General features: G+C 58.4%; 1 protein-coding gene and 1 non-coding gene across 6 annotated transcripts; both read right to left on the reverse strand.

Moving 5' to 3' along the window:
* Positions 1-326: 326 nt before the first annotated feature.
* rpl10 (ribosomal protein L10) lies at positions 327-7,944 on the reverse strand. Of its 5 annotated transcripts, none has more exons than XM_078537596.1 (7): positions 7,860-7,944; positions 7,071-7,171; positions 5,828-5,886; positions 4,662-4,769; positions 3,563-3,701; positions 1,051-1,213; positions 327-540 (listed from the first exon to the last, which is right to left on the reverse strand). In XM_078537596.1, the coding sequence occupies exons 2-7, from the start codon at positions 7,091-7,093 to the stop codon at positions 385-387; spliced, it is 648 nt and encodes a 215-aa protein (XP_078393722.1). In that variant the 5' UTR covers positions 7,094-7,171; positions 7,860-7,944; the 3' UTR covers positions 327-384. The 5 variants fall into 5 exon arrangements, with proteins under 5 accessions (XP_078393722.1, XP_078393720.1, XP_078393719.1 ...); XM_078537594.1 differs by having other exon boundaries at positions 7,794-7,892; XM_078537593.1 differs by having other exon boundaries at positions 7,668-7,891.
* On the reverse strand, positions 757-893 carry LOC144677522 (small nucleolar RNA SNORA70). Its single transcript, XR_013575723.1, has one exon. It is a non-coding gene; the product is annotated as a small nucleolar RNA SNORA70 (small nucleolar RNA).
* Positions 7,945-11,148: the final 3,204 nt, after the last annotated feature.

The following is an 11,148-nucleotide window of genomic DNA, read 5'->3' on the forward strand; positions in this document are numbered from 1 at the left end:
GGCGCTCCCTCAGCACTGACCCTCTGACAGCGCAGTGCTCCCTCAGCACTGACCCTCCAACAGTGCGGCGCTCCCTCAGCACTGACCCTCCGACAGCACGGCGCTCCCTCAGCGCTGACCCTCCGACAGCGCGGCGCTCCCTCAGCACTGACCCTCCGACAGTGCGGCGCTCCCTCGGCACCGACCCTCTGACAGTGCGGCGCTCCCTCAGCACTGACCCTCCGACAGTGCGGCGCTCCCTCAGCGCTAACCCTCCCTCAGTACCGTGGCACCGAGTTCTGGAGACCCACCCTCCCCCCTTTAGGAAGTCACAGACACACGGGAGGCAGGGATAAGGTAAGACTTTCCTTTTTAATGTTAAACGGTTCAGCGAGCAAGTCACATTCACGCGGCGTGGAGGGCACGCCAGATGTTGAGGGGGCCCCTTTCGGGGATGTACTTCACCCCGCAGCCATCGGGAACCAGGCGCTTCTCCGCCACCATCTCATCGAAACCCTCCGTGTTGAACTTGGTGAAGCCCCACTTCTTGGAGATGTGGATCTGCGGGCCCGGGGAGGGAGGAAGAGAGCAGAGATCAGCGGAGAGGCCGCATTCACGGGCAAGGGAGCTCAAACACACCCCAATACCAACCCCCCCAACAAACCCGGACAGGAGGCATCAGCGATACCCCCTTCGAGGCTGGTCACCACCCCAAAACCCACTCAGCCAGGCAAGGGCTGGAAGATTCCCCCCTCACCCCTTCTTGTTTTGTCAACAATCTGTCTCAGAGGTCCCTTAGAGCGCTTCATACAGAGACATGAAGCACATACACAACCAGAGAGTGTTACTGTATGCAGCCATTGCACACCAGGCATCTGACTGGGCTAGAAGCCGGTCGGCTTAATTGACTGCAAAGCCCACCCCACCTTCCCCACCACCCGCCAGGCGCTGTGACACACCCCCACCCGCCAGGCACTGTGACACACACCCTCCACCAGGCGCTGTGACACACACCCCCCTCCCCCGGTCAAAGGGGCAGAATCAGAATGAGGCGGTGAGCTGCAAGGTTACCTTCTGGCGTCCCGGGAACTTGAACTTTGCCCTGCGGAGGGCTTCGACCACGTGCTCCTTGTTCTGCGTCTTGGTGCGCACGGACATGATGACCTGGCCAATGTTCACACGGGCAACGGTGCCCTGAGGTTTGCCAAAGGCGCCGCGCATACCAGTCTGCAACCTGCACAGAGACCGAGACAGAGAGAGCGAGAGAAACCAGGAGAGAGAGAGACCAGGAGAGAGAGAGAGAGAGAGACCAGGAGAGAGAGAGAGACCAGAGACCAGGAGAGAGAGAGAGACCAGGAGAGAGAGAGAGAGAGAGAGACCAGGAGAGAGAGAGAGAGAGAGAGACCAGGAGAGAGAGAGAGAGAGAGACCAGGAGAGAGAGAGAGAGGGAGAGACCAGGAGAGAGAGAGGGAGAGACCAGGAGAGAGAGAGGGAGAGACCAGGAGAGAGGGAGGGAGAGACCAGGAGAGAGGGAGGGAGAGACCAGGAGAGAGGGAGGGAGAGACCAGGAGAGAGAGAGGGAGAGAGAGACCAGGAGAGAGAGAGAGAGAGAGAGACCAGGAGAGAGAGAGAGAGAGAGACCAGGAGAGAGAGAGAGAGGGAGAGACCAGGAGAGAGAGAGGGAGAGACCAGGAGAGAGAGAGGGAGAGACCAGGAGAGAGGGAGGGAGAGACCAGGAGAGAGGGAGGGAGAGACCAGGAGAGAGGGAGGGAGAGACCAGGAGAGAGAGAGGGAGAGACCAGGAGAGAGAGAGGGAGAGACCAGGAGAGAGAGAGGGAGAGACCAGGAGAGAGAGAGGGAGAGACCAGGAGAGAGAGAGGGAGAGACCAGGAGAGAGAGAGGGAGAGACCAGGAGAGAGAGAGGGAGAGACCAGGAGAGAGAGAGGGAGAGACCAGGAGAGAGAGAAGGAGAGACCAGGAGAGAGAGAGGGAGAGACCAGGAGAGAGAGAGGGAGAGACCAGGAGAGAGAGAGGGAGAGACCAGGAGAGAGAGAGGGAGAGACCAGGAGAGAGAGAGGGAGAGACCAGGAGAGAGAGAGGGAGAGACCAGGAGAGAGAGAGGGAGAGACCAGGAGAGAGAGAGGGAGAGACCAGGAGAGAGAGAGGGAGAGACCAGGAGAGAGAGAGGGAGAGACCAGGAGAGAGAGAGGGAGAGACCAGGAGAGAGAGAGGGAGAGACCAGGAGAGAGAGAGGGAGAGACCAGGAGAGAGAGAGGGAGAGACCAGGAGAGAGAGAGGGAGAGACCAGGAGAGAGAGAGGGAGAGACCAGGAGAGAGAGAGGGAGAGACCAGGAGAGAGAGAGGGAGAGACCAGGAGAGAGAGAGGGAGAGACCAGGAGAGAGAGAGGGAGAGACCAGGAGAGAGAGAGGGAGAGACCAGGAGAGAGAGGCAGAGATCAGGAGAGAGGCAGAGATCAGGAGAGAGGCAGAGATCAGGAGAAACCAGGAGAGAGGGAGAAACCAGGAGAGAGGGAGAGACCAGGAGAGAGAGGGAGAAACCAGGAGAGAGATAGAGAGACACACCAGGAGAGAGAGAGAGACCAGGAGAGAGAGAGAGAGAGACCAGGAGAGAGAGAGAGAGAGAGACCAGGAGAGAGAGAAACCAGGAGAGAGAGAGAGAGACCAGGAGAGAGAGAGAGAGAGAGAGAGAGAGAGACCGAGAGACAGGGAGAGAGAGAGACAGGGAGAAAGGAAGGTACAGTTGGTTAATGGACAAACCCTGATAGCAATCAGAACCTTGTAACAGCCCTGCACACTCCAGAAAACCCAGTTTCGAAACAACACCAAACATCAGACGGAATATGTGGCGAAGGCCATTCAGCCCCTCGACCCGTATTCGATAAGATCGTGTCTGACCCGATTGTTCCTCGACTCCAATTTCCTGTCTCCGTCCCCCCTCATAGCCCTCGACCCCCTCGCTGATCAGAAATCTGTCTCACTCGGCCTTGAACATATTCAGTGACCCGACCCCCACTGCTCTCTGGGGGGGGAGAGAATTCCACAGACTGACCACCCTCTGAGAGAAGAAATTCCTCCTCAAATCCGTCTTCAATGGGAGTCCCCTCATTCTGAAACTGTGCCCCCTCCCCTCGTTCTAGATTCCCCTCCACGAGTGGAGGGAAACATCCCCTCAGCATCCACCCTGTCAAACCCCCTCCCCTCAGAATCTGATATGTCTCAATAAGATCACCTCTCATTCTTCTAAACTCCAATGGGTAGAGGCCCAACCTGCTCAACCTTTCCTCATCAGACAAACCCCCTTCGTCCCAGGAATCGGCCGAGTGAACCTTCTCTGAACGGCTTCCGATGCGAGTCTGTCCCTCCTGAAGTGAGGGGACCAGAACTGTCCACAGTGACCCAGGAGCGGCCTCACCAACGCCCTGTCCATTTGTAGCAAGACTTCCCCACTTTTATACTCCATCCCCCCTCTTGCAATAAAGGACAACTTTCCATTTGTCTTCCCAAACACACCCAGGACAATCCCAACCCGGTGCACCCCGTCTCCTCCGGCACACCCCCTCACCTATCAGCACCAGCACACGACAACATCTTGTTGATCCGGATGACGTGAAAAGGGTGCAGGCGCATCCGGATGTGGAAGCCATCCTTGCCGCAGGTCTTGACCATGTACTTGTTGGCGCAGATACGAGCTGCCTCCAGAGCTGGGGAGGGGGGAGAGAGAGAGGGGCAGGCATGAAATATCCGGCACAACCAGACACCCAAACCCCAAAGGAAAGTTCCTCTCTCAAACTGAGTCTCATCTCTCTCCCTCTGCGGCTCGGGGTTAAGGATCCATCATGTTTCCAAGCAGGAGCGCCGCGCTGTCGGAGGGTCGGTGCTGAGGGAGCGCCGCTCTGTCGGAGGGTCGGCGCTGAGGGAGCGCCGCTCTGTCGGAGGGTCAGTGCTGAGGGAGCGCCGCACTGTCGGAGGGTCAGTGCTGAGGGAGCGCCGCACTGTCGGAGGGTCAGTGCTGAGGGAGCGCCGCTCTGTCGGAGGGTCGGCGCTGAGGGAGCGCCGCACTGTCGGAGGGTCAGTGCTGAGGGAGCGCCGCGCTGTCAGAGGGTCAGTGCTGAGGGAGCGCCGCACTGTCGGAGGGTCAGTGCTGAGGGAGCGCCGCACTGTCGGAGGGTCGGCGCTGAGGGAGCGCCGCACTGTCGGAGGGTCAGCGCTGAGGGAGCGCCGCACTGTCGGAGGGTCGGCGCTGAGGGAGCGCCGCACTGTCGGAGGGTCGGCGCTGAGGGAGCGCCGCGCTGTCGGAGGGTCGGTGCTGAGGGAGCGCCGCGCTGTCGGAGGGTCGGTGCTGAGGGAGCGCCGCACTATCGGAGGGTCGGTGCTGAGGGAGCGCCGCACTGTCGGAGGGTCGGTGCTGAGGGAGCGCCGCACTGTCGGAGGGTCGGTGCTGAGGGAGCGCCGCACTGTCGGAGGGTCGGTGCTGAGGGAGCGCCGCACTGTCGGAGGGTCGGTGCTGAGGGAGCGCCGCACTGTCGGAGGGTCGGTGCTGAGGGAGCGCCGCACTGTCGGAGGGTCGGTGCTGAGGGAGCGCCGCACTGTCGGAGGGTCGGTGCTGAGGGAGCGCCGCACTGTCGGAGGGTCAGGGACTGAACAATTCTCTCACGGTGTACCTTCGGAGGACAGCTGTTCGTATTCATCGGACACCATGTGGCCACATAGCGGGAACTCGTCCACCTTGGCCTTTTTACGGCCCAGGTCGAAAATCCTGATCTTGGGATCTGAATATCAGACGAGAGGTGGGAAAAGAAAAATGCACGGTCAAAACCAGAAACAACACAGCACGGGGGGTGGGTCACAGGCCTCAAAGCCAACAGCGCGAGGCGTGAAGCCGAACATTTAAACCCCGATTCTCACCAGCCTCGCACTCGAGCGACCGGATCTGACAACCTCGGTTCGAAACGCATTTCGGCGAAACCGTATTTGCCGGCAATCGGCACAGGTGGTCGCCGCACTAGTGCAGCACGCGCACCGACGGCAAAATCGGCGGGCGTACCGGTGCCGTCGGGGGGGGGGGGAGTGCCGCGAGAACATCCAAGCAGAAGAGGACGCTTGGCGGTGAACCGTCCCCGCGCAGGCCAAACGCCTCTAAACCCACCAATAAAATCAGCACTCTCTTCTCGTGCAGTATAAATTGTTGTTCCCTCAGGTTTGGTATTCTGCCCTGTTGAGTGGGGGGACCAAAAGCTTCGGACAGTCCATCCTTTCACCTTTCACAGGAGTCACGGGACCCCCTGAATGGAACAGTCAAAAGGGACAGGAGGTACCAATTCTGGTTACAGTGGTTCCCGCCCAGCAACGAGGGTGGGGCCCTCTGGGACTATCTCAGGAGGTTGTCCAGGTCAAGGGTCAGTGAACAGCGCCGCCCGGGCATTCAACTTGCTAGCCAAGGAATACGGCTCTGACTGGAAGAGGGGGCTTCAGCGAGCTGGCCTATTCCGCACTGCAGGGCACTGGGGCAAAGGTAACCCCACCCCCCACCACCTTTGGAGCCGTGGCACTCCGCTCGGCACGGCCATAGGTTTTGTCCGTGGATTCTCACACACACATGCTCCAACATTCAGGGCAAGTATGAGGTACACAAGTTGTTTTACCCCCCCAACCCGTGTACCAAATCTCGAGGCTTTATTCCGAAAGCGGGCGCCCTGAATCTCAACCACTTTCAACATTATCGGTCCCTAACCGGATCTCCCCCCCCCACTCAAAACCCAGGGTCCGGGGGTCACAACACCACACGCCATCGCGCGGCTATTTGGAAGGAACGAACCAGAATACTAACCAGGTACACCCCGACAGAAACGAGACTTGGGGTAGGGTTTGTTCTTACAGTATCTGTAACTGAAGAAAAAGGGGAGTTAAGGCACAGTCAGATCCCATCAATCCCTGCAGGTGGGGGGCTTAAAACCGAGCCACGAGCCCCCTCCCAGCGCCACTGCCCGCGCCGATACCAGCCGAGAACACACACACACAGCACCAGGGACAAGGACCAATTTTTGGTGGGAGGGGGGAAGGGGCGGGCTATTCGGCTACGTGGTGTGTCACCAGACAACACACCGGTGTCCCAAATCCGAGTGAGCGAGCGTGTGCGCTTGCGAGGTGGTGGGGGGGGGGGTAGCTCTTATAGGCGACAATTCGTCCGGTGGCCAAACAGGGTTAAGGACCCCCGAGGAAGGGGCTGGGAGCGAAGAAGGGGTGGGGGGGGGTGGGTGGGGGGGTTTTAAAAGGGCTTTTCAGCTACATTTCGGGCCCTGGGGGTGACGACGGCCACCCCAACCCCTCCCCAAACAGGGGGAAGGGGAGCTCTCCGGCAGCAGGGGTCACCACACCGCAAGCGCCATCTGCGGCGGGTGCCCTGCACGCCATCTGTCTGCAGCAGATGCTATTTGACTGCCGTTGGCAGCCCCTAGGCGCTATCCGATTACAGTAGGAGCACCCCCTTCCCCCCCCCCCCCAAAGGTGCTATCTGACTCTAGCAGGTCCCCCCCACCCCAGCCTCTATCCGACTACCGCAGGCACCCGCAGATGCTATTCGATTGCAGTAGGCACCCCCGGATGCCATTCGACTGCTGCAGGCATCTCAAGAAGCTATTTGACTGGGGCAGGTGCCTCCTAGATGTTATTCAACTGCTCTAGGTGCTCCCTAGGCACTATTCAACACTGCTGGGCACCACCCAGATGCTAGTTGGCTGCGGCAGGCGCCCCCAGACGCTATTCGGCTGCTGCAGGCGTCCCCCCCGATGCTATTTGGCTGCAGCAGGCGCCCCCCCGACGTTATTCGGCTGCTGCAGGCGTCCCCCCAGATGCTATTCGGCTGCGGCAGGCGCCTCCCCAAAAAGGCTATTCGGCTGCGACAGGGCGCCCCCCCCCCCCAAAAGCTATTCGACTGCGGCAGGCGCCCCCACGACGCTATTCGGCTGCGGCAGGCCCCCCCCACCCCCAAAAGCTATTCGACTGCGGTAGGCGGCACACTGCAGCAGATCCCCCCCCCCACCCCCCCTCCCCTCCCCTCCCCAGTTACTCACCAGCGGGCTGGTCGGCGGCCCATCCTGCTGCCTTGTGTGTGGGGGAGGGGGGGGTTTTCGCTGAGAGTCGGTCGGGGCCTGAGGCCTAGTCCTGCCGGTTGCTATGGGGGAGAGAGAGAGAGAGAGACCGTCAGTGACCCCGCTCTGAACCCGGGCCCAGCTCCGCCCCCCCCATCCATCCCCCCCTCCCAACCGACTCGCGGGGCCCGTCGCCCCGGGCGACCGCCGCGTTCCATTCCCCAATCTCCCAATCCCCGCGCTACCTCCTTCCTCACTCACCCGCCGCCGAGTCCAGAAAGAGGCCGCGCGCCGCGTGCCGCCTGCTCAAGAAGCCCGGACCCACTTCCGGTCCCGCCCACACCGCCCGACGTCAGTGGCCACGCCCCAGCCACCCGACGTCACCGGTCAGGCCCCACCCCCACACCAACGGCCACGCCCTCCCCCACTCACCCAACGTCCAGGCCCACTCAGCCCAGCTCTACGCCCACAGCCCCCCCTCGTTACAAAAAGTTAATACCGCGGTTTCAATCCTTATTATTTATTCCTCGCTCCCCAACCATCCCGTCGAACATTAATACCCCGGGTTCAAATTATTACTCTTATTTGTTTAGTCAGTCCAGTGACGACACACGGCTCGGCCACGCCCCCTCTCCCGGACGGCCACTTCCGGTCCAGCCTCCGCCCCCCTTGACGTCACTCAAACCCCTCAAAATAAAACCCCACCTCCAAATTCACTCTCCCTCGTTCTGTCCCCAAACTTAAAACCTCTCCTGCCAGGAGCTTGGTTACCGAGAACTCGGGTGGAATCTAATTTTTAAAATGGTCGTTTAATCGACTTTCGGCAATTACGTCACCGACTCCGCCCGGCTCATGAGCACTTCCGGTTACTCCGCTCCGCCTCCCCCCCCTCCATGGGCCTGGCTCAAACCCGACAAAAATCAGTCCTCCCCCCCCCTCCCCGCTGTATTATTTCATAAATAGGAAATTCATCCTCTGTGGTTTATTTCCCTGCTCATAAATCGTGCGGGATTTCTTTTTTCAATTAAATGAGTCAGGGTAAAGCTACTTCCGGCGGAAGTACCCTCCCCACCCCCTTTAGGCGGCCACTTCCGGCGGCTGACCGCATCGCCACCGCACCTACTTCCGGCACTCAGGGTCTCTCCTCTTCTTCCTTCCCCCCCTGCCACTTCCGGCGTGGTGTAGTCCTGTTCTAATTCCTACCCTCCCCAGCCACTTGCTTCCCCAATGAAGGGTTCCCCTTCACCTTCCCCCTTCCCCTCCTACCCCCTCCCTCTTCCCCACCAACATCCATAAAGTTGGCTTTGATCATTTAATTTAAGACCTGCACCATATTCAACTCTGGAAGTGAACCTTTAAATCTGGAAACTGTGCTCCCTCATGGCCACTGTCAATGCTCAGGCAAAGCTAAAATGTTATATTGGTTAAAATACCCCTCCGGGGGTGCGCCAGACATGATTTACCACCTCAATTTCATCTCCGCAGATCCTGTTCCTATCACAAAGAGAATCGAGGGGGGCGATGGTGGAAGGGGGGGTTTCAGGAGGAGGCCATTTGGCCCATCTCCGCAGTGCTGGCCCTTTCGAAAGAGCTCTCCCATTGGTCCCACCCTCTCTCTTCCACCACCCACCCCCCCCCCCACGAACCCCACACCCATTGCTCTTTTCCCCCACCCCACCCCCAAACAGCCGTGCAAATTTTACCCCATCGGGCATTTATCCAGATCCCACCCCCCACTCCTAACCACACCCCCACACCCACACCCCCCGACCCTTTTGAAACTCTCGGGTCTCGCCTTCGGGTAGGGCAGTCCCGCCGCCTGCCCTCTCGGGCGGAAGTACCAGGCGCTACCGGGAGGAGAGAGCGGGTCCTCCCTCCCCTCCCCTCCCGGTGCCCCTCTACAACAGGATAGGGCAGAGACGCACGCCTGGCTGGGAAGTTGGTGCAGGAGCTGGTGGGGGGGGGATGGGGGAAGGGCTCCCTAGATTCTCGGGGCACTGTGGGACCCGGTGGGGGGGGAGATGGGGCCTGTACAGGCCGCACGGGTGGCACAGAGCTGGGACGCAGTTCCTTGCCAGTTTCGCTAGTGCTGGTGGGTAGGCAGACAGGTTGGCCGGGGTTTGGGGGGAGTGGGGGCAGAGGAGGTCCCCCCACCACCGAGGGTAGATTCAGTCAGGACAAAACCAGAAATGCAAAGCGGAAAATGAGTGTGTGTGTCTGGAAAGCCGAGAAAACCCAAGGTGGAGACAGATTTTTTGAAAAAGAGCCTGGCAGTGCGCACGGGTATATACTTCAATGCAAGGAATGAGAACATAAGAAGTCGGAGCAGGAGTAGGCCATTCGGCCCCTCAAGCCTGCCCCGCCATTCAATAGGATCGCGGCTGATCTGCCCCAGGCCTCAACTCCTCTTTCGCGCCAGTTCCTCACAGCCCTCAACTCCCCCGATATTTCAAAAATCTATCTACCTCCTCTTTAAATACTTTCAGTGATCGAGCCTCCACAACTCTCTGGGGTAGAACATTCCAGACATTCGCTACCCTCAGAGAGAAGAAATTCCTTCGCATCTCGGTTTTAAATGAGTGCCCCCTTATTCTGTAACTATGTCCCCTAGTCCGAGATTCCCCCACTACTGGAAACATCATCACAAGACTAATTAAGACAGGGCCTCGATGTATTAATATATGTAGCTTCCAGCATATTAATACACAGGGCACCTGTTCTTTGCAGACGGAAGGGACATTGCGCCTGTGAAACAAAATAAGGGACGGCCGTTCGCTAACGCATTCCTCAGGACCAAGGGCAGCCGAGACATGGGAGCGCCGCCACCTGGAGGTTCCCCCTCCGAGCCACTCACCATCCTGACTTGGGGGGTCAAGCGAGCCTGGTTTAAAATTTCAAACAATGCTTGGCAGTTAACTGTCAGTCGCCGCCAACTGGTGCACTCTCCATGGCAACACCTCTGCCAATCAGAGTCCACTTGCCAACCAATCAGCACTCTCTTCACCTACGGTATAAATTGTTGTTTCCACCCCCCCCCCCCCACCCCAATTATATTGGCATTCCTGTTGAGTGGAAGACGAAAAGATTCAACGTTTCTCTTTTTCGGCTAAACTCAAGTTCTGTACTCCCAAACGACTGTTTAGTCTGCAGATCATTTACTAAATGCTTCCCTGTTATCCAGTGAGGTGGATGTTGCTCAGAGCTCTATAGAAGGGTCATAGGGACTCGAAACATTAACCCTGTTTCTCTCTCCTCAGATGCTGCCCGACCTGCTGAGTTTTTCCGGCATTTTCTGTTTTTTGCCCCCAGGGTGAATTACCAGCTGTGCTTCGTGCCCAGGCAGCACCCAGGGGCCAAAATAGCGAAATGTGTCCCCAATCGGTGTAAATATGAGCTTAAGAGGCAGACTGCGCTTAACCATCTTTTTCTCATTTTTATAATCACAAATCACTGGCTATTTATTTATACTTGTTCACAGGATGTGGGCGTCGCTGGCTAGGCCAACATTCATTGCCTGTCCCTAATTGCCCTCTTGAGAAGGTGGGGGTGAGCCGCCTTCTTGAGCCGCTGCAGTCCCCGTGTGGTGTAGGTACACCCACCGTGCTGTTAGGGAGGGAGTTCCAGGATTTTGACCCAGCGACAGTGAAGGAACAGCTGATATATTTCCAAGTCGGGATGGTGTGAGTGGCTCGGAGGGGAACTTGCAGGTGGTGGTGTTCCCCATGTGTCTGCTGCCCTTGTCCTTCTAGGCGGTAGAGGTCATGGGTTTGGGCAGCGCTGTCAAAGGAGCCTTGACGAGTTGCTGCAGTGCATCTTGTAGATGGTACACACACTGCTGCCCCTGTGCGTCGGTGGTGGAGGGAGTGAATGTTTGTGGATGGGGTGCCGATCGAGCGAGGGCTGCTTTGTCCTGGACGGTGTCGAGCTTCTTGAGTGTTGTAGGAGCTGCACTCATCCAGGCAAGTGGGGAGTATTATGACCAATGCAGTTGGTAAAGGGGAGTTATTTAAAAATCCCAGAGGGAATCTTGAAACAACTGTCATAACCTATAATTTTTAAG

Source organism: Cetorhinus maximus, unplaced genomic scaffold, assembly GCF_964194155.1.
Source record: "Cetorhinus maximus unplaced genomic scaffold, sCetMax3.hap1.1 HAP1_SCAFFOLD_2626, whole genome shotgun sequence".
NCBI lineage: Eukaryota > Metazoa > Chordata > Chondrichthyes > Lamniformes > Cetorhinidae > Cetorhinus > Cetorhinus maximus.

What these genes read in the sequence shown, in the direction of transcription:
- rpl10 (XM_078537596.1), bottom strand. Translation starts at nt 7,093, where the DNA reads ATGGGCCGCCGACCAGCCCGCTG. An exon ending in TTTCTGTCGGGGTGTACCTG is followed by an intron (nt 4,770 to 5,827) that starts GTTAGTATTCTG and finishes TCTGATATTCAG; the next exon opens with ATCCCAAGATCAGGATTTTC. An exon ending in CGAACAGCTGTCCTCCGAAG is followed by an intron (nt 3,702 to 4,661) that starts GTACACCGTGAG and finishes CCCCCTCCCCAG; the next exon opens with CTCTGGAGGCAGCTCGTATC.